Source organism: Gavia stellata, chromosome 18 (assembly GCF_030936135.1).
Source record: "Gavia stellata isolate bGavSte3 chromosome 18, bGavSte3.hap2, whole genome shotgun sequence".
Classification (NCBI taxonomy): Eukaryota; Metazoa; Chordata; class Aves; order Gaviiformes; family Gaviidae; genus Gavia; species Gavia stellata.
The window spans coordinates 17,099,312-17,125,921 of record NC_082611.1 but is presented as its reverse complement, the minus strand read 5'-3'; the positions used below and the strand labels follow the sequence as shown (position 1 = coordinate 17,125,921).

At 38.6% G+C, this 26,610-nt stretch overlaps 1 protein-coding gene across 2 annotated transcripts in view; it reads left to right on the top strand.

Annotated features, from left to right (window-relative positions):
* Positions 1-26,610, top strand: part of CREBBP (CREB binding protein) — a 93,631-nt gene that overhangs the window by 57,523 nt on the left and 9,498 nt on the right. For both annotated transcript variants that reach the window (XM_059826679.1, XM_059826678.1), the window contains 16 exons: positions 907-1,031; positions 1,670-1,858; positions 3,413-3,829; positions 4,451-4,630; positions 4,860-5,046; positions 10,068-10,186; positions 10,322-10,561; positions 11,059-11,147; positions 16,727-16,807; positions 17,556-17,612; positions 18,896-18,973; positions 19,438-19,505; positions 23,544-23,694; positions 24,548-24,694; positions 25,135-25,248; positions 25,695-25,860. In XM_059826679.1, the coding sequence (XP_059682662.1) occupies positions 907-1,031; positions 1,670-1,858; positions 3,413-3,829; positions 4,451-4,630; positions 4,860-5,046; positions 10,068-10,186; positions 10,322-10,561; positions 11,059-11,147; positions 16,727-16,807; positions 17,556-17,612; positions 18,896-18,973; positions 19,438-19,505; positions 23,544-23,694; positions 24,548-24,694; positions 25,135-25,248; positions 25,695-25,860 (2,408 nt within the window). The remainder of the gene's footprint in view (positions 1-906; positions 1,032-1,669; positions 1,859-3,412; positions 3,830-4,450; positions 4,631-4,859; positions 5,047-10,067; positions 10,187-10,321; positions 10,562-11,058; positions 11,148-16,726; positions 16,808-17,555; positions 17,613-18,895; positions 18,974-19,437; positions 19,506-23,543; positions 23,695-24,547; positions 24,695-25,134; positions 25,249-25,694; positions 25,861-26,610) is intronic.

Here is a 26,610-nt window from a genome sequence, read left to right as displayed (position 1 = left end):
AATTAGCCAAAAATACACCTGTAGTTGGAAACTTAACACATTAATCCTAGAATCTGTATAACTACTGATATCCTCTCTTGGTTTCTGATGCAAAGTGCATCTAAAAAAGCCTTGTAGCTTGTTCATAGCACTGATGGCTTGCCATTGCTGATTTAGGCTGCTGTGGGCTCATGGGTGTCGGGGTTTTTTTCTGGAAAATGCAAACCCGTGACTTAGGTGCTTCAGCTTCCTCCAAAAAAGTGTCCCCAATTATTTTATTTCTTGATTGAATGTTAGTAGTAAATTGAAACTTGTGTTGAAATGTCCTTGAAGTTACATCCTTTTAAAATTCATTTCAATAGGAGAAAAAGTTGATAGCAATATAGCTCCATAATCATTTATTTACAAATTTATTCCTGTTAGAAAAGTTTGGGTGTTTTGGAAGAATTAAATATTTTGTATGAAAAGCACAACAGCTTTTTAAGCATATTGTTAGCTTTTGTCCTGATTTGAGTCTAGGAGTTGCTTTCATATATACAATATGTATTTTTATCATATTTACTTCAAATATTTCAGTGAGGCCTGAATAAGACATTGCTGTTTCAAGGCAAATACCTTATTTTAAGAAACTATCTCAAGGTATTACTTACAAATAGCATCCTGTCTTTACAGAGCATTGACACTATTCATCTTTTACAATTTTTTTTTAGACACCAAAAGTTACATTTCACCCTAACTGGTATTCTTCTAAATATTTCTTACATCCCGATTTGTCTCTTAAGCCAAGTAATTGGAATGAAGTTAAAGGAAAAAGATGACGTGGAGGGCAGTTAAACTTTAGTCATAATAAAAGTGAATTTTATAGTAGAGTATACATACATCATGATGACTTGTTTCTAATGAGTTGTTTTGGGGGTGCATTTGCAGGAATGAATCAGTTTAACCCCATGTCCATAGGGAATGTACAGATGCCACAAGCACCCATGGGACCCCGTGCAGCTTCTCCAATGAACCATCCTGTACAAATGAACAACATGGGCGCTGTTCCTGCGGTTCGTACTTCTTGTTACCACGTTCTTCTCAAAATTGGTTGATTACATTTAACAGTGTTAACGCTGTTCTGAAAAGGCCAATGTCATAGAGTAGTACTGTAAATTGCAGGATGATTTCGTGGAAACGTACGGAGTCTGTCAGGCTTTTACTGAGGTGTTTGTTTTCAATATTTATGTGGGTTTTTTTAAACAACAACAAAAAAATCTTTAGAGAGGTAGATGCCAGAGATGTAATAATCTCCAACAGTCTGTGGAAGAGCATAGTTCTTTCAGAAACTGTGTCTTTGCAGTATATATACCTTCTTTATTCCTCCTTGAAAACATGTTTTTATTCTTTAGAAAAACAAAAATATTTTCAGTTTCACTGGATTATCTCTGTTAGCTCAGAGAACAAAACAGAGTTTTAACACTCTTAGTAGACTTTTGAATATTACCTGTTTAAAAATAACTTCCTCATAAATACTGTGGAATCAGTGCTAAAGTTACATGCATATGCCCACTTCCATTTAGCTTACTGAAGCCAGTTTTCCTTTTATGTTTTTGTCCTGTCTTTTGATTGATAACATTGAGGGTATTTTCCTTTGTCTTGCTACATAATACTAAATGGTAATATCTTTAATTTGGGTGTTAATTTTTAGATGGCAATGTCTCCTTCCCGAATGCCTCAGCCACAGAACATGATGGGAGCTCATTCCAATAACATGATGGGTCAGGCTCCTACCCAGAACCAATTCCTGCCCCAGAATCAGTTTCCAGCATCCAGTGGGGCGATGAATGTGAACAATGTGGGCATGGGTCAATCAACAGCCCAGGCCGGGGTGGCACAGGTGAGATGTATTTTCTAATGCTTGAGTTATTTACTCTTAATTTTTTGTTCTAATTTAATTTATTTATGTATGTTTAGTTATTTATATATCCATTGTTTATTGTAGTCATGCCTGGTGACTTTGGGGGGATCCAGGGTTACATCTGCTGTCTTCATAAGCTCTTATATAGTCTATAATCTTATATATATATAAAATCTTACATAGCCTATAATCTACATGTGCTAACTGGGGCGCAACGCCCTGTAATTCCTCATTTAAATTCTAAAAAACGCATGCTGATGAGATTTTTAGGGGGAATATCAGCAGTTATTTTATGGGACATTTATGAGTATACGCTTTTGTCTTTGTGTGGACCTTAGTAGCTAACTTTAAATGAAGAAGTACAATAAAGTGGTTGGGGAAGATCTTTTAAAGTTTGTTTCAAAGTCTCTACTTCTGAAGGAAAAATTGGTTTTCTCTGTAACATTTTTCTGTTACAGTAGTGGTCAGTGAAGTAGCAGCTGTGCCTATGATTGCAAAGTATATGCTTTTCCACAGGGAGAGGCTTGTTGTTTAACTCCAGAGGTCTCAACTAACCTAAATTACTTGGACTCTGAGTTCCCTAGTCCAGCTCCATCCTCAAATGCGAGATAACTTAGATCAGGTTACGAAGGGCTCCATTGATTCAAGTTTGGAATATGTTCAGGACAGAGCATCTACAATTTCTTGTCCCTGGCTCAGTTGTTTGACCACCTTTGTGGTGAACAGTTTTTTTCCTAATGCACTTAGTTCAATAAAACTGACTATGTACAGGCAATATAAGAGCATGTTTTAAATTTGAAACCTCATCTGCAGGAAACTTTTAATTGATTTAGATTTCTAAGAGTAAGAGGTACATCTGAGGATAGAGTATTCTTTTTTATCACTAGTTATGTGATACAGTCTTTAGTAAAATGTATAGTTAATAGTCTTTGCACATCCGGAATACTTTATCGTTGGTGCTCTGAAAAACAAATCCACAATTTTCTTAAGTATCTGGAGTAGTCTAATTCGAATTTAAAAAAAAAAAAAAAAAAACCAACAAAAAACACCCTCTTAAGTCTTGCACTGTACAATGGGGCAGGCATTAAATGTGTTGACCTGTCTTCTAAAGCAAGGCTGCTCTAGAGTCCTGGCCTAAAATGTGTATTTGCTCAAAACTGTTTTGTATGCAAAGTCTGACCTTTGCCCAGCTAATGGCATGATGTAGAGATCGTCTGCCTGTGGGTTTCTGTGTTACTTGGAGATCGTGAGGATTCCCTCTCTCTGCCAGTAGAATTAATGTGAGAAGACGTGCATGGCACATCTAGGTCTAGGAGCAACAGCTTTGACTAAGAGCTGATGAAAACGATTAGAGAAATCAGAGCATAGTCATTAGCAATAGCAGAATTTGTTTATAGCTGTATAGCTGATCTCATGTTTAGACTTCCAGTATTCTGTTAAAGACGACTTCAGTGCTGTGGTTTAAAGGACCAGTGTGATTCCCAGAGTTTTGGGAGTCACATTTCTGTAAGACAATCTCTCTCTCTCTAGCAGGGGCAGGTTCCCAGTGCTGCTCTTCCCAACTCCATGAACATGCTAGGACCGCAGAGTGGGCAGTTACCATGTCCACCAGTGACCCAGCCACCTCTCCATCAGACTACACCTCCTGTGTCCACTGCTGCTGGGATGCCACCTATTCAGCACCAAACACCAACCGGAATGACTCCTCCTCAGCCAGCAGCACCCACTCAGCCATCGACACCGGTCTCATCTTCAGGACAAACACCAACACCGACACCGGGTTCTGTTCCAAACGCGACACAGACGCAAAGCACGCCTACGGGGCAGACTGCGGCACAGGCTCAAGTCACACCGCAACCTCAGACTCCAGTTCAACCCCAGTCTGTGCCGACCCCGCAGCCATCTCAGCAACAGCCAACATCTGTGCAGGCACAGCCACCTGGCACTCCAGTAAGTACCAGCTAGTTGCATTTTTCTTGCGTAGTGACATTCCACAAGAGTTCTCCTTATGTATAGCACCATGTCGTGAATGTATAGAGCCCATAGTTGTCAATAGTAGCTCCTACTTTAGACCAAAGGGTTCATTATAGAGATGTGTAAAACTCTGTGCGTTCAGATGTTCTCAGTATTGTTTGAAGGAGGGGGGTGTATTGAATGACTTTGAACTGCTCAAAGTAAAAATGGCAGCAGTGTGCAGAAAGATGAGGCATAACAGGCCTAATACTATATTTGGCCTTAATCAGAATTGGTCTTTTGATCATGAGATTTGCATAAGTTTTTTTTTTCTTTTTAGTCAGGATGAATGCACATGTCAAGGAATGTACAGCGTTTTACTGGGCAGGTGTTTTCTCTGTAAAAGCAGCCTCTTTGGGGCAGAGTTCTTCCTTGGCTTCTCCTCTGTAAAGCAGAGTTAAATGTGTTATATCGAAACTTGGCTACAGTGAGCTCCTGTATCCATGTTCTGCACTGTTTTAGAATATCATCTCATGTCTCTTTTGTGCTGTTCATTTTTAGTAAAGGAAAATATTTCTATATATGCAGTGTCTTTCTTTTGTACTGTTTTTACAACAGCTATCCCAGGCAGCAGCTAGTATTGATAACAGGGTCCCCACCCCTGCCTCAGTTGCTAGTGCTGATACGAATTCCCAGCAACTAGGACCAGATGCACCAATGCTAGAAAGCAAATCAGAAGTTAAAACTGAAGAAACTGAGCCAGAGACTAGTGAGACACAAGTGGAAGCTAAGACTGAGGTAAATGAGATTCTATACAGCTTAACTGAAAGCAGTGATAGATATAAAAGCACTTAATGATGTGTCTGAATTCGTGAGCTAAGGGGTGAGAGGAGGGTAGTTACTGGAAAGTAACTGTCCTGAGGAAAGCCATGGATGGAGAGTGCTTTGACAATCTCAAACTAATATTTTGATAACTCAGGTTTGGGTCATAGGGGTAATAGTACATCTCGTTGCATCCTTTCTTAAGGTGGAGGAGGATTTACAAGGATCTTCACAAACAAAAGAAGAAACAGATGGAACAGAACTGAAACAGGAGCCAATGGAAATAGAAGAAAAGAAGCCTGAAATAAAAGTAGATGCTAAAGAGGAAGAGGAGAGCGGCACTAATGGAACCACTTCACAATCCACATCACCATCTCAGCCCCGCAAAAAAAGTATGTGTATGAAAACTGAGTTTTTCTTGTGTACTTTATTTTACTAGTATTTGTTTTCCACAGTCTCTGTTCCTGCTGGGAGGTCTCTTTTGCACACGTATTCCAGCACATGGAGCTGTAGGAGATCCGTACTTTGTGTAATTTATTTTTGAAAGTAGCATTCCTTTAATGTTGTATGAATCACAGGTGAGAAAAGCATGTCACTGTGGTCTTGATCCCAGCAGTCTTCTTATAGCTTCCAGTTTCTGCTCAGAAGGACCAAGGCAGTAAGGCCTTTTTTGCTGGAGAAATTATACATGTATAAATCTCTCCCTGTACATCTTGGCCAGTGCTCTTTCAAGGGAGCTTAGTGTAGATAGAGTGCTCTCAGTAACCATTGCTTTGCTTTTCCGTTAGAGACTGCACACACCGCCTTCATACTGAGTTTTAGCCTTCACTTCTCTGACAATCAGGTGCTTGAACTCTTCTGAATCTGTGTTCCTCCAGGACTGGTCTGCTGCAATACCCTTAAACTTTGAAGTCCTGTGTAGTTTTCACTGTAGTGTTCATTTGAAAGCTCTCTCCTCAGAAATAGTTAGGTCAGTAGTCTCTTAAATTAATCTACAGTGTTAGCATAGGTTTAGGTGTGATGTTATCTGTATATTTTTTCCAAAAGGAAACTTGATGACATTACAGATCTTGAATGGACTTACTTACATGATTGCATGCCTTGGGTTAGTAAGAAAAAAATGAATAAGATTCTTAAAGAAAGCAGGCAAGACGAAATTACTCCATTTGTAGTGCAGGCTTTGTGGGAGCCTGCAAGATAAGTTTCTGGGCTCAAGAACCTTAGCTGTTTAGAGACCTCTGTCTCTTAGCATCCTGTTTTTTGAGATGACATTTTCTGTGGTTAGTTTTTAGGTTTTGGCCAACGGTAAGCTTTCAACATGCTGCAAATGTCAAAAAAGGGAAAGTGATGATCTATTTCATTATTTTTTTTTTCTTCTTCCCTTGCAAAGGGAACTGCATGTAACTACATTAGGAGAATATTACGGGTGCATGCTTTCCAGAATGTGATCAAGAAATCATAAAGTTTTAAAGTTTGTGCAGCTTGATCTCTTCTATATGCCTTGGGTTGCATTTAATTACTAAACATAATCTTTTTATAATAAAAAGGTATGAAACACATTTTCCTGTAGATTGTATTTTCAGTTTGTAGCAGTGAGCCAGCCAGACGAGAGTGCGCTGCAGAACTAACTGGCAGAGCCTATTTCGAACAAAATGTAACATAGGGAGTGGAAAGCTTATTAGCATTTATAAACCAGTTATATTCCCAGTGGAAAGAATCGTTGCTGCTTGTTAGTGTGCTCACAAGTAAATTGAGGTGAGTGGTTGAACGAGGAAGGTTCTTGCAGAATTAGCCCGTGGAAGAGCTGCACTATCGTTTTGCTAATTCAGTCTGGGTTACTACCTATTTCCAGTACCTCATTTAGTAACACGATTTTATCTTAGAAATGTTGTCACTAGGTAACCGTATAATATAGTATATATAAACATAGTATAATACATGTGCATAGTGGGCAGGTACAACAGGCTATACCATTTTAAACGGTGACATTTTCTCACCAAGTAATTTGTCCAACTTTTAATAGAGCGTTTGTATCAAAACGCTAAATAAACCAAGAGATATTCAAGAGCAAATACTATGAAGTGTGCTTACAGGTTATGTGATATTTTAAAACTATTTGAGACTCATCTGGAGTTTTTCATGGGTTACAAAAGTATTGGAAACTCTTCTTCATTCCCACACGGCCAGATTCCTGAGGTGCACCCCACAGTAACCGGGGACGTAGCAGACACGTGCTGCTGCTGCTAAAGGGAAGGCTCACAGCTGGAAGTGTCGCGAAGTGTATGCTGTAAGATAACTTAGCAAGTTGTAGCCCGATACCTTAATGAAAAGATTCATCTGGACCCTAAAGAAGTGGTTTCCTGGGTATAAGTGGCTTATGTTGTGGAGTTGGAATCTCCTGTGTTTGTACCACCCATCCAGGTGTACTGAACCTCATCGGTCTGTGCTTACCTCGTATAACTAGACTGTAACCTGACTTAAGTGGTGGGAAATACTGTGTGGGCTTGAGAACAGACCAAGATAATGCTGCTGATATTCTGCTCTGCTCAACTCGCACCTGAGTTTTTGTAGTTTAGCTTTTTTGGAGAATTGCAGACAGCCCTTCAGCAAGCTTTTCTTCCTCACCAAGGTTTTGACTTCATAAATGGGGGCAACCAAACCCTTCCAAAGTCAGGATTTGGTTTTGTTCTGCTTTTTTTCTGCAAATCTAATGTAAGCAGGAAAGGAAGGTTTTTGGTTCCTTGCCTCTTCCCTTGCAGTAGTCTCAAAAGAAACAGTGTAATGCTAATTTGTGTAGCTCCTGTCTCCTCTTCTTGTTGTAGATGGCTGCCTTAGTTTGACCTTCAAGATTAGTTTTACTGGTTTCTTCCTTTCTTTATAAGACATAATAATGCAAAACGTGCAAGGGCTTGGTTTGGGGGGGATATTCAGGTGTATTGTCCTTTTTATTTTGAAGATGTCTTCATCTTCCTTTATGAATTTTCTCCTTAGTAATCATAAGCAGGATTGCCTCTGTTTGAAAGAAATAAAAATTTAAAAAGGTAAAAAAAGTAGCATTATACTCTACTCTGGCAGATAATACGTCATCATGATTCAGGCAAAGATCCCATTTTCTTATTACCACCCACGCATCCAAGACAAAATGGGGTAACTGAATGCCAGCTCCTTGCAAAGATCTTCTAGCTACTGGAGAAGAACCGAGAGCATTTAATTGCGGAAAAGGGGGAGAGGGGAGAACAGAAACTTCCTTGTAAAATCTGTGTGTAGGGAGATTCTGTGATCAAATGTCCTGTTATTAGTCATATTCCTTAGAGGCAGAGCAGCTTTTTTCCTGCTAAAGATTCAGGCAACTTTTCTTACATTTTTAGGTGAAGTCATAAATCAGAATAATAGCTGGATTTTTATTTTTTCAAACTGCAAAATGAAAGTAGGTTGTAAACTTTATCAGCAAAGATAATAAGGCTTTAAGGAACTTGGCAAAAGTTGAGCTGAATCTCTGTAGTTTGGGTTGAAATTAAGATTGGATTTATTTTGAAAGATATTCTAGCTTAGGGGTATGTTGTTGTAGGGATCGGTACAGGGAAAATTCTAAAAGCAATGTTAAGCAGGTGGCCAGAATAGATTATTAAAAGGTGCTTTTTGACCTTTAAATTTCATTAAATGAAATAATTCAGATTACCAGGTTATGAGCTGCCTGAGCCAGAGCAAGATGCTTCCAGAAGCAATAGAGAATACTTTTTCTGATGAATGGAATTTAATATTTCCTTCTGTTCTCGAGAAGTCCGTAATGTAATTTAGTAGTTGTTTATAAAACTTTGAGAGTATATGGTAGGCTTCCTTTCATAGGGAAGTGCCTGCATATATGGTATCAATAAATATGGAAGAGAATTGCCAGTTTATTGGGACTGAGATTGTGGCAGCAGCTGAAATGATGGCGTTTCGTTCATTGTTGTAACACCAAACGTCGGCCTCCTTGGCTCATCTCGTTTTTAATCTGGCGAGTCTGAGTTCAGTAGTAGCATCATGAGATCCGATGTATCTGGGAGGCAAGCCCTTGCAGAAGCCCTTCTGGCAGCTGGCTTAGTCGTTTGCCATGATTTAGGTGACTTGGGTGGTATCTTGCCTGTTGTGTACATGAGTAGCAATCCTCTCTCCAGTTAGAGGCAGTGCACTCAAACAGTCTTACAATTTTCACCCTGACTAACAATTTCCAGGAGGTGCAGCAGCTACAAATGGCTAAAAAAATTGAGAACTTAATGCTTCATAAATTTTTTTTGAGTAGTTTTAACTTAATTTCTTGTCTTGCTTTATTTTTGTGTGTAATCTCGGTGAGTGTAGTTGAGACAAAAAGACTTCCTCTCAGAAATATCACCTAAATGAAAAAGGGGAAAAAAAAAGGGACTTTTTAAAAATCATAGATTTTTAACTAGAAGTCCCAAAAAGCAATTTATATCTTACCAAAGTACCATTTGAGTGACAAAAGCAATGATCAGCCTCAAAGGGGTCGCTGTAGCCCTGTTGATTTAAGTGCTTTCAACAGAACTCCTAATTGCTTCCTTTTATTGGTATCGTTCTCATTTCAGCCAGGTAGATAAATATTAGATGCCATCCAGCTTTCCTTAGTTGTCTTTTTTCTGAATAATAGGCATTCTTCCCTATTTAAAGACTCTGTTCCTAAGGAAATAAATGTAATTACACTGCCGAGATGCTCAAAGAGCTCTCCAAGTTATCATTATTTTTCAGAAAATGCTTTGCCTTTCTTGTCCTTGTCATCCACTATTGAAAGAAACATGGCTGTTGCCATGCCACTGTTGCCAAGTGGTTGTAATGATGCATATAAATCTGGAAGTATTAACACTTTCAAAATCAATTAACAGTCCATCAGACCAGGACTGTTTGTATACTATGGCCAGAAAATTCCTGTGCCAGCTATCAAGACATCTGGTTACCCCCTGTAGAGCTGGCTCTTCAGCCCTGTCCACTACGGTGGTTTTTGCAAGAAGAATCTTGGCTTGGAAATAGCAAACAAGGTTAAAAGGGAGGGAGAGGAAAATATGCTTAGTCTCTTCTCTGAAGAGCTAAGGTTCATCCATGTTGAAGCAATTGAGTTAATTTGGTTCTGGGTAAGTTCTTTTTATTTTTTTTTTAGACTCTAGAATATGTATCGTTACGGGCTACAGCTGTTCCTATCTCCTTATTGTGGGAATATTACCTAGTGTGATTTGAGTAAACATAAAGGCTGTGCAGTAGCCTCTTGATTGCAAGTTTTGCCTCTGATCAGCTATGCAGGTCAGGAAATCCCTCTTAAGATTTTTATGTTAGCATAGCTCTTTATTAATTTTTTTCCAGGGGGGGTCAAGAGGTTAGGAAACCTGGAAGGAAATTTTCTAACCTTTCTGACTTTCATTAACAGTTTTCAAACCTGAGGAGCTGCGCCAGGCTCTCATGCCTACCCTTGAAGCTTTGTACCGGCAGGACCCAGAGTCTCTACCTTTTAGACAGCCTGTGGATCCCCAGCTTTTAGGGATTCCGGTGAGTTGGCATTAAAAAATTAGAAAATGTCTTTGTTTTTTGTCTTTGCTCATGTCAACATTTCATCTTTTCTGTACAACATAGTGTGAACAGTTGACATCTTAAAAATAAAGAGGTTTATGTTTGTGTTTGAAGGACTACTTCGACATTGTGAAGAATCCTATGGATCTTTCAACCATTAAACGTAAATTGGATACTGGGCAGTACCAAGAACCCTGGCAATATGTGGACGATGTTTGGCTAATGTTTAACAATGCCTGGCTTTACAATCGCAAGACTTCCAGGGTCTATAAGTTTTGCACTAAACTCGCGGAGGTGTTTGAACAAGAAATTGATCCTGTTATGCAATCACTTGGCTACTGTTGTGGGCGCAAGGTATGTATTCCAGGAGTAGAGTTGTATTCTTCCAAAGAGCTTAGCTTGATTAATCAGATAAAACATACGCTTTGTATACTCTTTCTAAAAAATTGAAATCTTGAATGAAAGGGTTGGTAAAAGTTTGGCTTTATTGTAAGCGTGCCAAGAGCTAAACAAGGTAGATAGCATCCTTCTTGCTGCTATTCTATTATTATTGTTGTATTTTTCTCCCTCAGAGAATACCTTTTTTGGCCACAAGCAATATTAAAATGCTTTGCTTGTTTTCCCACGTTGGTTGCAATAAAGCAGGTGGTTAGAGAGGGTCAGCTATTTAGCTTATATAGTTAATAATAGTAATTAATTGAGAGCTGTGCTAACATGTTTACAATAGCTTAGAAAAGGGTGATAAACGTAACAATGTGTTATGATATCCATAAGCGTCAGGTTTGCCTAATAGATACTTGATTAACACAAGATTACATTTTAAAGCTTCTTTTCTCACCGTTGTTTTGCAGTATGAGTTTTCTCCACAGACCTTGTGCTGCTACGGCAAGCAGCTGTGTACTATTCCTCGCGATGCTGCCTACTACAGTTACCAGAATAGGTAAGTCCTTGACTTTGGTTCTTTTTCCTTAGTCAGGAAGTGAGAGCCTTTAAGTTCTCTGCACATATGGAGGAGGATTATTAACTTTTTCTTTCCTTTGTCAGCTAAGTCAGGAAAAAGTTACTTTTATATCTTTGCATGCTGTCCTTTTCCAGGTGACCCTTTAGTTTCCTGTACTGCAGCTTGATACACACTGTATTTAAGTGCTTGCTATTAGCCAGGCTGCACCACTCACAGAATCACTAAGGTTGGAAAAGACCTGTAAGATCATCAAGTCCAACCATGACCAAGTCCAACTCAAGTGGAAGTGAAGTTGTCCATGTTTTCCACAAAATGAGTAGCAGGGCTTGCTGGATGGACAAGGGCAGAACTGCAAAAAGGCACTGAGAAATCATGTTACCTTATTCTGGGAGAACTGTAAAAAATAGGCAGGTTTGTTTTCAAATTAGTGTCAGAATTTGCAAAGTAAAGGGTACAGCGACTGATTGCAAGACTTACGTTCTCTCTTCCTAGTTAGTACTTAGTTCTATTCAAATTAGCTTTGAATTAGCATTGAAAACTACCCAGAGACTCCATGAGAAGCTATGAAAGCAATAGTTTCTAGTATTTTTTTAATATTAGGGTTTGGTGTTTGTATGTTTATTAAACAGTTGTTAGATTATAATATTAATTTCCCATTTAATGCTTAAATCAACAGTGCTATAATAACAAAGCAAACTTAGAACTTGGCTTTGGTTTTGGTTTCTTAGATGTTTTCCCCCCCCTCAAAAAATGCAAAACGTAAATGGGCTAAGACACAAACTTGCTTTTCCTTGTTTAAAACAAAGTTTCATGAATTGCTTTCCAGAGTCTTGGCAGTCTATAAGTCTTGCCAACTTTGAAGTGCACAGCGGGCTGTTGTCTAACTGAAGTTACAGAACTAATTCAGACAGTCGGTGCTTGCATTTAGTCTCTCTTAGGGCGATCCCTACATCACCAAACATGCTGTAAGATGATGCAAGACTGTTGTGTACCACCTAGCTGAAGCAGCACAGTGTGGGAAATGAAAACACGTCGTCTGACATTGTACGTTGGGTCTTAAGTGGCCTTTGTGAGGCAGATAGCATTGACGTGGAGGAATGCAAATTCACGAGATCTCATAAAAGGTTTTATACAGCCGCTGTGAACGCCAAAAAAAGTTAGTCTGAAGAGAATTAAAGCGATTAAAATGCATTTAAAGAGGCAGTACTTCAGTACTGGAAGCGGAGAAAAAATAACTCTTAAATACCAACTCTGTGTGGTAGAATTTAAAATAATTTTCATATTGTGCATCCAGGTAGTACTGTATTTGACGAGAATAGCAACTTCAAAAGTAATTGAAGAAGGGATCAGTTTTCTTTCAGTTATACCTTTCCTATTTAAGTTAGTATTAAATCATTTGGATTACTCGGTGGAAGGCAATGTTGGCTGCTAGCAAGAAGTACAGGGGTGATGGGACAGTGGGTTCCTCTGGACTCGGTGGTGCAGTATTTTAATTTCCTACCTGTTATAAACACGACAGTCTGTTTACATTGAGCTTAGTCTAAAAGGGTAGTAATAAAAGGGAGGTAATTTGTGTAAGTGTCAGTAGGCCAGTAGCAGAACAGAAGTAGGTGTAGATTTCTGTTCTTCCAGAAGTCTTGAGAAAGCGTTGGGGTTTGGGGATTTGGGTTGGGTTTGAGTTGGGGGGGGTGGAGGGTGAGGTTTGCTATTTCAGGCCAACTAAACTGAGCGATTAATGGTTTTTTTTGGGTTGGGTTTTTTAACAAAATATTTCTAAAGATCAATCACCATATTTTTAAGTGTGCATTTGGACTGTCAGATCATAGAAAGCCCTTATTCATCAGCTGTATTGCTCTAAAATTAACTGTTTCCTGTGACAGTGATCTTCAAATCTTAGCTTTTTCTTAACTGAGTAGCAAACTAGTGAAATTCCAGCAGACCTTTAATTGGTCAAATGTTCTGGACTTTTTCCATTTACGGAACAGACAAAATTGGATGTACTTGAAGTCCAGCATATCGCATAACTGAGTTACAACTACGAATATTTAGGCACCACTGAAAAAATGAACTCTGGCGCTACAGTTCAGTGATTAAAAATTAATTATTTGGTATGGAACTGTTTGGCTTCTGTAATAAGGCAGAAATTTAGGTTAAAGTAAGTGTTCAGAAAATAAACGTCATGTGTGAATATCCACTTGGGGAAACTGATTGGTATTTCGTATCAGTACTAGCATCCAGTTACTAATTTAGAATTTCCTTTGAATGCACTTAATTACAGTTGGAAATTCACCTGTTAATGCAGAGATTGAACATTTTCTGGACTTTGGTATTGAACCATAATGTTACTCTTTGATAAATGGGAGTCAGTCACCTGAACAGTCTGCATTTGAAAAGCTTTTCATTTTTGATGTGTTGCAATAAGTACATTCTTTGGATTTTCTATGACTGTTATAACTAGAATATTGATTGCTTTCTATGGGTTTTGTTGAATATTTGTAGTGACATGCAAAAGTCAGTGAATTACAAGCAAGTCTCTGTTTCTGAGGGTCCATATTCATAATAAGTTATAGCTATTGTTTCGCCTTGGTTATTTTATGGACAAACGTTCATGATCTTTAGGTGATTCATTTTCACTGTATTTCAATTTTTATTTCCTCATTTTAATATCATGGATTAAGGCTTATCTCTTGCTCATGTTAAGCTTCGGTTCTGCAGCATGTGAAATCCTGTGCTCCCCTTTGGATCTACGGATCGCTGGAGCACGTGCTTAACACGCTGCCGAGCCGAAGGGCTCATCCCTGTGAGACTGGGCTTCCCGCAGCTGCAGCGTGAGCAGAGGGTGAAATACCTGTGCTGGTGGAGCTCGTTAGATTTCTGCGGTGTAACTTAAATCTGATATCGAAGGCAGCCTCGTTGATCAGTTCCATGAGTGCTTTGAAAGCCCATAAATTATTCTGAAAATGGATCAGAATTAACCTTTTCTGGGATTGTTTAAGTGTAGCAAAGTATTAATAGGAACCTTGACGATGGATTTTTTTTCTGACTATGCACTGCTGTGTTTGGGTCCTCCTGTGTTTCAGTCCTTCCCAATCTGACTCTTAAAATGAGCAACCGTGTTAGTAAGGGAAATAATTAGTGGGGTTTTTTAATTGAAGGAAAGTTTGAAGAAGCACATTATAGGAAAAAAAGGACACGGACGATGCGTAAAAGGATACAAAATTCTGAACCTGTTATGTTTTTTTTAAATTATTAGACAATACTGTATCAATTTAGGGGTATGGGGTGAGAGGCAAGTGAAGTCAATGTAAATGAGATGTGCAGTGTCCGTATCCACTCCTGAAATTCTCTTGTAATACTGCTCTGTAATAACCATAATATATTTATCATTCCCCATGATTACAAATTAGTGGAATACTTTTTTTTTTCCCCTGGCCTTGTTCTGTTGCATTATCAGCTCCCAAAGCCTTGGTTTTCCTTGGGAGGGTGATGTGTTTAATCCTAGTTGAGCTGCCCCAGGAGAAGAGAAGTCCCTTGCAGTTTAACTCGTGGTAGGCTGGCAAGCAGCCCTCTGGGCAGGGAGCGTGGCATTTCAGCTCACGTGGTTGCTATCAAAGTTGCAGCTGCCCTACTGGTAAGATGATTATGTAGATACGTCAGTATGGACTATATTAGCTAGAATAAAATACACCTTTTTCCTTTTTGTGTCAGTCCCGCAGTAGAGAGAGTATTCAGTGTGCTGCTGCATTTAAGTGGTTCTTGGCTAGCAGAGCAGCTCTTGAAGCCTGAGCCAGCTGGCAGAGTCTGCAGAAGTTTTCAGGCTCTTGTGAATTATGCTGTGGTAACACGGACCTGGCTCCAGCCTGGGGAGGACGCGGATTGCTCTGCAGACTGTCTTTCCCCGATTCATCGGGCGCTGCTGAAGGACCCGCTCCCGCTTGCTTGCGCTGTGTTCCACAAGCGTTTAGAAAACGTGTAGTGGTGACGTGACGGCCAGTGTCTGTCGCAGGAGGAAATTCTGATCCATACGTTTCAATAAGTGCCTGTAAACGGCTTTTGTTGTCTCCAGGAAGGCACAGCCTTGGAGATCTGTCACCTGGATTACAGTAGTTTAAGTGTATGAGTATGTGTTTGAAGGGGCAAGCTGCCGTATTTATTAATCTCCATCCCTTAAGTTGTTGGTTCATTGTGACATTGAGTCTCGTTTGATGCCTTTTATACTTACCATTCTTACAGTTCTAGTGTTTGAGTACTAAAACTGCGTTTTACTGTGCTGCCATTGCTGCTTATACTCTCTCACTCTTGATCCTCCATAAAGCTCCTTTTATTTTGATGATCCTTTGTGGCCTTCCTGCATTTTACAGCTGTGGCCTCTCTTTGTTACCTTTGTTCATGTGTGAATTCATATCCTTTCCAAACATTTAGCCTCTTGTTTTTTTTTTTTGATGACCCTGACAACTTTGGTTCCAGTTCATCTGAAACAAACAAACAAAAAACCCCACCAAAAAAAACCCCCAAAATCTGTGTAACTTAGATTTTTATTTTTTTTTTTTTTTTCAAATGCAGATTGTATTTTCGTAGAGTTGTATTCCAATTTACTCAGCGTGGTTTGTTATACTGCAGTATTGCTTTTGCTGAGTATAACTTGGATTGGCTCTTGGTCTGGTGACCAAAAATTGTACCTAGCCTCATACACAATTTGTAAAACTTAATTCCATGTCTTTAATGTACCTAATAAATATATTGTATGTATGTACAATATTTAATGTTGTTCACATATATACATATATTGTACGTATGTAGAGAAATGGCTGGAAACTCTGACCCATAATTGCATTTCTGTTAAATGTTTGTCTAGAGTATGGATTTGGTTTCATTTATATTAAATAATGTTAGCGGAGCAATTGGTCACATTTAATCTTATAGTCAAATAACTTTTGAATTTAATATTTCTATAAATTTTTTTTCAATACCAAGTGTTTCTGCTTTTACAGTTTTTAACTGACAATCAGTAAGTGCTTTCAGCATATTTTCTAATTACTTCAATCTGTAATAAATGTGTTCTTAAAGCTTTTTGACAGGCTGTTCTTTTACCCAAAGGAAACTCGATCAGTCGCAAGCCTGGAATCAAAGAGCGTTTTTTCCGAAGTAATGCAAATCAAATCCAAATTCTTAAATTTGAAGTCTATACAAACGTAGCGCTTGGTAGCTACTTCATTAATCCTCCCCAAATTTTGAATTTGACGCCCGACGACTTGTTAGTAATGTCTAAAATGAGACCGAATGCTAATCTGTGCTTTGCCTTGGCTTTCTGCTCTGTGTTGTCTTGGTGTTTGCGTCTTACCTCTTACGTCTGTGCTGTTTGTTCCCTCCCCTGTTCTCTAACCCTGCCCTCCCCTCCCCTCTGTTCCTCCTCATTGTCCACACTGACCCATCAATCAACCAACAACGCCCCCCCTTTCGTCGTGGTGATCTGCCCTGCTCTGGTTGGTGGCTCCGTGCTTGGGTGGCTGTGTGTTGTGCTGGACCAGTTCACCCAAATATGGCCTTCTTGCTGACAGGTATCACTTCTGTGAGAAGTGTTTCACTGAAATCCAGGGGGAGAATGTCACCCTGGGTGATGACCCTTCCCAGCCTCAAACGTAAGTCGCTTCCTTTCTTCTGCATGCCAACTTTCTCAATAGGAGGGATGACGTGTAGTCCTGATTTGATAGTAAAACCCTGTGGCCGGTGGTGATGTTCGTGGGGAAATGCCTGCTTTCTTCCTGATAGGAGATTTTTACAGTAACAGAAGATTAGCAGTTGTTACTGTGTTGGGTCTACTAGTCTGCCCAACAATGTCACTTGTGTCCGGTTGCGCTACTCAAGAGCTGCCCGTAGACTGGTTGCAGGGGGTGGCAGACACTAGATAATGGGGCGGGGGGGAGGAATGGAAGCTGTGTCAATAAATGTCACTCAGCCGTTATCTTTTCAAATTAAAGCTAATCCTGATGTCTCACCTTTTGAAGCACAGCTTTTGTTTATGAAGCCAATGGCTTGTCTTTAACCTGGCCAGAAAATAAGATGCTCTAAGATTTGAGGAATATAAGCTGTTTTGGAAGGTGGCTGCTTTACTGACAGTAGCTTCCCTTGTTCTTTATGATTTTGAACTTACGTGTATAGTTGGCTATCTCTTACTTTGCTTTTAATTTACACAGAAAGTGAAATGGGGAAATCTTTTCTGTCTCTTAAAATGAACTGAATTGCATTCTCTGAATAGAAAATAAATACCGATATGCTTTCTTCAGACTTGAGGTTTGCTCGTTTGCTGCAATTCAGAAAAGCATGATATTGTCTCAGCCTCTGATATAAAGGTACTGCTGAGTTTTCATATTAACTCTTTGTCTCTAGAACCATCTCTAAGGATCAGTTCGAAAAGAAGAAAAATGATACACTAGATCCAGAGCCGTAAGTACCAGGCTGTTGTTTTTCTTAAGACAATCTCAGCACTTTCACTTGTCTTTTAGCCAGCACTTCAGAAATCAGGCAGCGAATAAGGAAGTCTTCCTTTTCCCCCCATCTCTGCCCAAACAGGCTGCAGAATCTTTCTCTAGAGTTCATAGTACAACACACAAACTTGATATCTACCATTGATATCCAAGAGGAAAATGTGAGGCTCTTTTAACGGCAGTGTCTAGTTCTGTTTATTTGGGTAATTCCTAAGGTGTGTTCTGCAAGGCACTGCACAACTGGCTGCAAGTGGCCCTCCGTCGTACAGAGCCTTTCACACCAAGCCCTGAGTACCTATGGGGGAGCTCTGCATTTTCCTTTTCTGGTTTAGCTGGACTTCTAAAACACGTTTTTCCCTTCACCTGAATGCTTAGGCCACTGAAAGAGCCATCCTCCTCCCTTGAGTTTATTATCCTCGGGAAGTTAGTAAAAGCCAAGTTGAACATTACTTCAGGAGCACTGGGCTGCTTTTCCTGATGTCCTTAACTAGCTGAAAAGAGATTTTTCTCTTACGACTGCTTTGTTCTCTGGCAGTTTGATACGCAACACATTTTGATTTCTTTTCTCATCTTTGCAAGTACTAAATAGAGCTCCTCCCCCAGACCTTTAAAGGTAGACTGCTGAGATGGACCCCAATGCATTTGGCTTCGTAACCAATGTTGGAGTCTTGACTGGGAAAACCTCTAACAATTTTCCCATCCGAAAAAAGAATTTTGACATACTATTTTGACAAAAAAAAAAAAAAAAGGAAAGAGGACTACAGCAGACCCATGCAGACGAAGACAAGCTAATACATGTTTTCTTGGCACAGTGATTCACAAATGACTAGCTTTTATGTTTACAGTAAGTTGAGCAACCATTTAGTCAGCTTGTGGTTGTTGCAACAATTGAAAATTAAATTTGTGGAGGTATTGTTGAGCTGAATTCCGTGAAACTGGGAAAATTCGGAACTCTGCTTAGAAAAGGACAGAAAAGATCCAGAAGAAGTTGTGTGTGACAGCCCGTTTCACATTTTTAAGCTAGTACATTTTACAATTTTTTTATATATATATTATTTGCAAATGAGACTGATAGATCTGAAGCTATTCTAATGAGTATTTTTTTAAACTGACACATAAATTGGGCCTGCTGAAGTTGATTCAGTTCTTAGCAGAGGGTTGGAAAGTCCTTCTTTCTTGCTGAATTCTGGAAAATTGTTTGCCTAACAACAAAAGTGATTGGCTGCTCTTTTTTCTTCTCAGGTTTGTTGACTGCAAAGAGTGTGGTCGGAAGATGCACCAAATTTGTGTATTACATTATGATATTATTTGGCCTTCAGGGTAAGATGTTTGTTGGGTTTTTACCTCTTGTATAATAAGACCAATGTAGTTTATATAGTTAAGACTTTGCTCTTTAATATGCAGTCGCTGCCTTTTAAGAACTGAGTACAAAACGACAAAGTGTTTCTAAATAAAATACATTTTTTGGTATTCGGGGTCTCATTTCAGTATATTTAGATGAAAATGTGCCTGAAACCAACTTGTTCGTATATGCAGATTTCTGTGGTTTCTTTCTAATACTAAATAATAGAAGTTGGTTGGAGAGAAGTTTGTATACTACAGAACACAAATGCAGGTGTAACTGCTTGGCAGAGTTAAACCAGCTCATAAAGGCTTTAAGCTGTTCAAATCCAGAGAAAAATATATTGTACTCTTGACATTTAAATTATGGGTTCAAACATTGCACTTAAGCTAGCCAATAATGGGTTTATGCTAAGTCTTTGGCAATTTTTTTTTCTCGACAGGTTTGTCTGTGATAATTGTCTGAAGAAAACTGGTAGAACACGCAAAGAAAACAAATTCAGTGCTAAAAGTGAGTTTGATATTTCTATTTTTATCTTCAACTTTCATCTTCTCCCTGTCACCCCTAATAGCTTTTTGATTGAGACTTCCTGTTGTCATGATAGACAGTACGGGAACATTTGTAAAATGGGGAGTCATGTAGCCCAAGGCTTTAGTAGCTGTCAGAATTTTAATCAACATTTTAAAGACCTGCTCTTTATGTGTTTGCAGTCAGTCTTAATGCTGCTTGAGATATTTGGCATCTATGTCCTTATTTTTCTACGATTACGAGAAAAAAAAGGGGGAGTGGGGAACAGAACAGGAGAAACATAAGGCTCCATGCACTTTACTGGCTATTTTTAGACATGTTTCCATGTAGCATTGAAACTATAGTAAATTACTGTCACCTCTGTGCTCTTTAAATAACATGTAGTAACAAGTTTTGCGGCATTTCAGGTGTCCTGTGGTGGTACCAAGTACTAATGTATTTGAAGAGCTTTTCTTGATTCTAGAGTGGACTGTGGTATAAAAACTGTCCGCTGGAATAAGTACTACACGTCTAGATTTTCTTGAAGTAACCATTGTCATGATCTTGTTGAAGTGTGCACTGAAGAGTGCCAAAAGCTGCCAGGTCAAGTTGTCTCAGCCTCCTTAGTAATCCTTACACAGGCGTTCTTTGCGTGCGTTTAACATCAGAGAACATAATTTGATAACTTTATTCATACACTTTTTGGGGAAGGAGGGGGAAGAGTAGGGGCTAGCATTGGAAACGGAGTGTCAGTGGCACAGAGCAGAAAAATAAAGTGAGTGTAGAAACCGAGAGGGTGATTCAGACACTTGAACAACTAGAACTTGCAGGTACACTTGGTTCCTCCCTTGTTCTTCTTTGGTCCTTGGAAGTTCTGGGCATTACTTGTCATACTGTGACTTTGCAAGCCCGAATCTTCCAAATTGTAATACAGGAGTGGTTTTGCATTAAATATAACTTCTTGAGAACTTTGTGTGCAGTTGATTGCATAATAAGAGATGAGATGATAACGCTGTATGCGACATACTAGATTACCGTAATCGAAACAGTCTCTGGAGTAACCCGATAAATGCAAGATAGTATTGTTAAAAAGATTAAAATTAGTCTCATTAAAGACAGATTAAGATTGTAGGAGAACATTAATAAAATTATGAAATAAAAATGTAGTTTCAGATAACCATTTTAAATCAATGTCTCTTCTATTATATGCTGACTTTACAGCATATACTGGTGCAAATTAGCTTAAATAAGTATGCGATTCCTTGGATGTCTCCAGTTGTTCTGTGATGTTGCTTGAAGTTTGAGTAACCAGCATTTAGTTGAAGGTAATCATTCTGTTTGGGGATCTGGACTGGGAAATAATGGTGGTTTTTTCCTTTCCATTTATTTCCTTTTCCTTCTCCTTTCCCTGCGGTTTGGCTATCTTGTTTCCTTTTTCCCATGATGATTTGAGCCCTGCTGGCAGCTGTAATCGACTGGTGGGGGCAGCTCTTGAGATCAGTTTTCTTTAACAGTGCTCTAGTGGAAACACAAGAACAGGGAAGGAAAGCCTGCTCTTGTCGTCAAAACCTTGGTCTTACTACTGACCTAAAAATAAACATGAGCGATGAAAGTTTGAAATGTTAACATGTTTCCTCTCCTCTCCCTCTCTCTCCCCGTAAAAACCTTTACTTACTGAATTTCCGTTAGTATTTCTGTGCTCACTCATGCTGGCACAACTGCTAACAATCAAGATAGCACGTCCCTCAGCTGCAAGCTATTGCTCAGCTGTTATGGTAACATTCATATTCCTAATGTATATTAAGTAAAATTGGTTATCTTAACCACATCACAAGTAAGTTGTATAAAGCTGACTGATAGCATGCCAAATATAACCTATAAATCAGTGTACAGCTGGATTATGCTGTGAAATTCCTAACTTCCGAAGTATTTTTCTTACTAAGAAAATCAACAAATATTACTTAACCAGTAGCTAATGCAGAGACATTCAAAGACAAAAGATAACCTGACAGACAAGTCGCCCAAAGTAGTTTCCTGACAAAAAGTCACAGTAAGCCAGAATCTGACGTTCTTCCTACCTGTCCAGTTATTTATCCAGTAACAAACGTCTGGCCATTGCTGCTGCAACAAAGCTTCTGTACTCAAGTGGCCTGAAAGCCTTCTATGTTGTTACCGGTTTGGATGCCTTTTTTCCAAGTTTGCACTGCAGTTTTCATTGAGACCAGAGCTTTTATTGGAAGTACGTATGTTAGCTGTGTCCAAGAACCAAAATCCAGTTTCTTTCTAGAAGAATTTGCACGTCCTAATATATCAAAGTATGTGGCTTTCAGATCCTTTCCTTACGGTGGATGTAATCTTAATGCTGCCTATTTCTTTTATCTTCTTATCTGGTATTTTGATTTGTTTTTCAAGTCTTAATGCATTGCAGCATAAGGAAGGAAGCAGATACCCTTTGGTTGCTTAGCATTGGAAAGATGATAAAATGAAAAGACAAGAAGACAGTAGAGTTGACTAAAATGGCTTTCTAAAAATGTACGAACTCATTAGCTGAAATGTTCCTTGTTTTTCTGTTTGTCTTCAGAGGAATCAACAAAACTAATTTCTTCAGAAAATAGTTGTGAATTTTCTTTAAAATTCTTTGAATTTCCTTTAAAATCAACCCTTCTACTATATATAGAAAACCTAATATATTGTATTGGGCTGGGAAACACTGGGAAAGGCCAGTGTATTGAAATTGGTAAAGGTCGTAGTGTATTTTTACTTAAACCTGCATTTAAATTTAATTATTGGCTCCCAGGTAAATGATACTTAGACTGTGTGTTGTGCTGGTTATAACCGCAGAATCTCACTGGACAAGGGGACAGACTAAAAGATATAAAACAAGATTGCTGCATTTGGCAATTTCTATAAACTGATTGTAAAATAAAATTTTAAGTATATAAATCCCTTAGAAAGTGAGATCTTCCTTTGAGTATTCGTGGCTTTTTTCCCCAGTATTGGAGCCTAAAATAACTTTTAGCATAGATATTTTGCCGCAGCATTCTGTATGCGGTCTCACTAGTCGGGAAGAAGAACCAACAGCCTTGTGTCAGTAGCCAAATAACAACTGAAAAATGAAGCAATGGAGAGCTGAAAATTAAATGCATTTTAGTAAAACAAACATCTGGATATTGCACCATCACTTTGGAAGAGATAGCAAAATGACCATAAAAATGAAGTAGAAATACAAGTTGGTAAAATAAGTACAGTAGGATAAGAGAAATAGTCATAAATCTTCAAGTCCAAACAGCGTGCTACTTCTGTTTTCTTAATTTAAACCAAAATCTTCATCTTAATTTCTGTAATTTGTTGTGGATTTATTTGAAAACCATCACATCCTGTAATAACAGAAAAACAGCTATCCCCACAAAAGCTAATTGTAAATGTGAAGGGGGGGGGGGATCTGGGCAATATGTAGACTCGAACTTCAAGACCTTTATCGCTGTGCAAGAACTATTTAAGCTTTATGTGCAGATTACTGTAACTGTTCAATCTAAAAGCTCTCTTGAAAAGAAAAGAAAATGCAATGAAATCTCCATTGAAGTCAAAAAGCTTTTCATTTCTGTTGATTTGCTTTGCTTTGCTTGAAAAGGTGTGGCATTGAGCCAAATCCATAAAGTGATGTAATCTCTGTCAAAGGGCCAGATAGTGTTTTTGTTAGGAGAAAACATTTGCAGTGTTCATAAAATAAGACTGGAAACTTAAAAATGCTACGTAAAGCCGCCTTTGTTAGTTCACTTACTAAGTAATTTTCCCACTATAGTGGTTTTAGCTTCCATGTTAGGGTATGAACACTTAAGGCTTGGGTAAAAACGGATGGTTTTGCTTTTTTAATTTTGGCTGCATAAATAAAAACATTTCATACGGAGGTAGAACAAAGGGGAAAAAAAGCCAACTTCTATGCAGAGAAGCAAGCTGAAAGACCTTATGAGCATGGTAACTTAACAGTGATTTCTCCAGCATTAACACTTCTGTTGTCATGTTCTCCCCCTTCATTTCTAGGGCTACAGACTACGCGTTTAGGAAACCATTTGGAAGATAGAGTAAATAAATTTTTGCGGCGACAGAATCATCCTGAAGCTGGAGAGGTCTTTGTCAGAGTAGTAGCAAGTTCAGATAAGACAGTAGAAGTTAAACCAGGAATGAAATCCAGGTTAGTTCTATTAATTACAAGAAATGCAATCTTGATTTATTTATTTATTTATTAAATTTTGGTATTTCCCTGCATAAATGTTGCAAAACTGTGCCAATTTGCACCTTAATCCCTTTGCACATTTTTGAAACTTAGGCATGAGTAAGATTATGAAAAAGCAGTATGCAGTAAATGAACTCGGAGGAGGTGACAGTTGTATTTTGACTGTTTGGGGGGGCGGGTAGTGGGGAACGTCCTGGGTTTTGTTACAATACTGTGACTTTGTATTACTACATCTTGAGTCTGACCACATTTTGGTTAGCGTTACAGAATTCATAGTTTAGTTTGGAACAGTTCCTGAGATTCTGTTCCTTGCTGTTGCTTCATTTTGATGTGTTTTTGTAAACACTTTAGCTTTTAAAAGTTATTTTTAATTTGCTTCATCATAAATTAAAAGCTTAAAAGGTTTATTCTGCAAAGTATTTTGGTTTTAATTCATAAAGACAGTGCTTATGTGACAGCAATTCATCGTAATGCATCAGGTTTTCTACTCTGCAACGTATTTAAAGGCTTGCGGTTTCCGAGGATGCTCTTGTACTCAATGCTTGCCTGTTCAGTCGTATGTTAACTATATGGAAACTGTCTTTCCATGAGTTTTATAGTAACAGACCTTGCATTGACAGGACTCCCTGTTTTAATACAGCTCTGAACTTGACCCTATTTAACTTCTGCAGAAGTGTTTCTAATGAGTTAAATATAAGGTTAAAAAGAATTTCCTCGTTCTGGTAAAACACTGGTTTAATAATTGGCTTTTTGTTGTTTTGTTTTTTGGTTTTGTTTTTTTTCTGTTCCTTCCTACCACCTTTTCCTTCAGATTTGTGGATTCTGGTGAGATGTCAGAATCTTTTCCTTACCGTACCAAAGCTCTGTTTGCATTTGAGGAGATAGACGGAGTAGATGTGTGCTTCTTCGGCATGCATGTACAGGAGTATGGCTCGGATTGCCCCCCTCCAAATACAAGGTACTCTTTCATTTCTATACCGGTGGTGCATGCACAGAGAACATCTTGCTACATTCACTGGACAATTACTCTCAAATACAGAAGGCTGGGAGATACGTTTCAATTCTGTGGCACAAATAACTCCTACTGTATGACTGCAGATGACTTTGAAGGGGAAAACAAGTATCAAAACAAAAACATTACAGCTTTTTGTATTCTTTATTTAGTTTTGCCTCTCAATGTATATTCTTGCTGTCTAAAAACATGGTACTCATCTTTTGCTTTTGAGAACTGTTTATACCATGTTAAGATGCTTAAATATGCATGAAAATAATGTCATCATTAATTTTTCTTTGTTCAGTATGCCTGTATATGTATCTAGCGTAAAAGCCAGTTCTCAGTAGACAAAACAGACATTCAGCCATACATGATTTTCTGTTGTTATTCTCTCATTACTATAGGCGTGTGTACATATCATATCTAGATAGTATTCATTTCTTCCGCCCCCGTTGTCTCCGAACTGCCGTTTATCATGAAATCCTCATTGGATATTTGGAGTACGTGAAGAAACTTGGGTAAGTGAGATCTTTGTAAAGAAAAATCTTTTTTTCTTAGCATTATTTTTGTCCAACATGCCAAGTAGCTTTTCGCTTGGGATAGTCTCTCTTTCCTTCTGCCTGCTCTGAGATACGTGGAACACATGCCTCTTCTGCAGTGGAGAGAGAAATTTGGATTTTATCACTAAGGTGGGTTTTCTGTTGTTAGGATTCTTAAACTGACAGCATACCATTCTTTATCAGAGGTTCGCTTGATGTTTAAGCTTCATTGTTGTATCCCAGACCTTTTCTCGTACCTTGTATAAACAGAGGTTATTGCCTCAGCATCTTTGCTACAAAGAAAAAAAGGAAAGAAGGGAAAAAAAAAAGGCAGAGATCTGAATTTATATCTCAGTTTGTCTGAGTTAATTTTAAGATGGTAGTCAAAATGGTTAAGGTTGTTTTTTCTTGTGTGTGAAACACAGGTACGTGACAGGACACATCTGGGCCTGTCCCCCAAGTGAAGGAGATGACTATATTTTTCATTGCCATCCGCCTGATCAGAAAATACCGAAACCCAAACGTTTGCAAGAATGGTATAAGAAGATGCTGGATAAGGCATTTGCTGAGAGAATCATTCATGACTACAAGGTTTGCTACTGTTTACTTCCTGAATTAGTTTTTATGGTCTTTTCATTTGAAGGTAGCTAATACTGTTTCATAACGCATGAAACTGGGGTAGTGTTGTACAAGGGTGTTTATTCTCAGCTAGTGTCTTCATTTACTTAGATTGTCTGGAGGTTCTGCCTTTCAGACTGAAAATTCCGTAGGTTTGGTTTCTGCATTAAGAAAAGTGCAAGAGCCTGCCTTCGCTTACTTGTATTTCACTGCAGTCTTCTAGGCAAGGAAGTATGCAGCTTGTTAAGGTTTATAGAAGTTGTTTGCTTCTGGTGATTCTGGAGGATCAGGTGGAATAGTGGACCCCACTAGTGTGAAATAAAAAAAACCCTGCTTATAAAACAGCTTCTTCACTTGAAGAGAAGAAGGATGATTTTCATAATTGGAGAATATCACACATGTACCCAAGGAACTAAGTTAAAGATGGCAAAGGTAGCATTTGCCACTCCTTACATGCTAGAATTTACAAGAATTTCTTAACGGTAGTGACAGTGCTGGAATAAATTGATGTTTTGATTGCAAGTGACAGTTACTAAATGTAGAATAGAAGAGCGTATAGCAAGCCTTGTCATCTGATCCGGCATAGCAAAGAGCTAGAAAATCTGTGTCTCTCCTAATAAGGTGATCTTGAAATTAATCTGAAGAGGAAAATTGGCTAGTCTTGCGTGTGCTTGTTAAACGCAGTGCACTTAAAACACCTCTGGAACAACTGTATAGAGTACC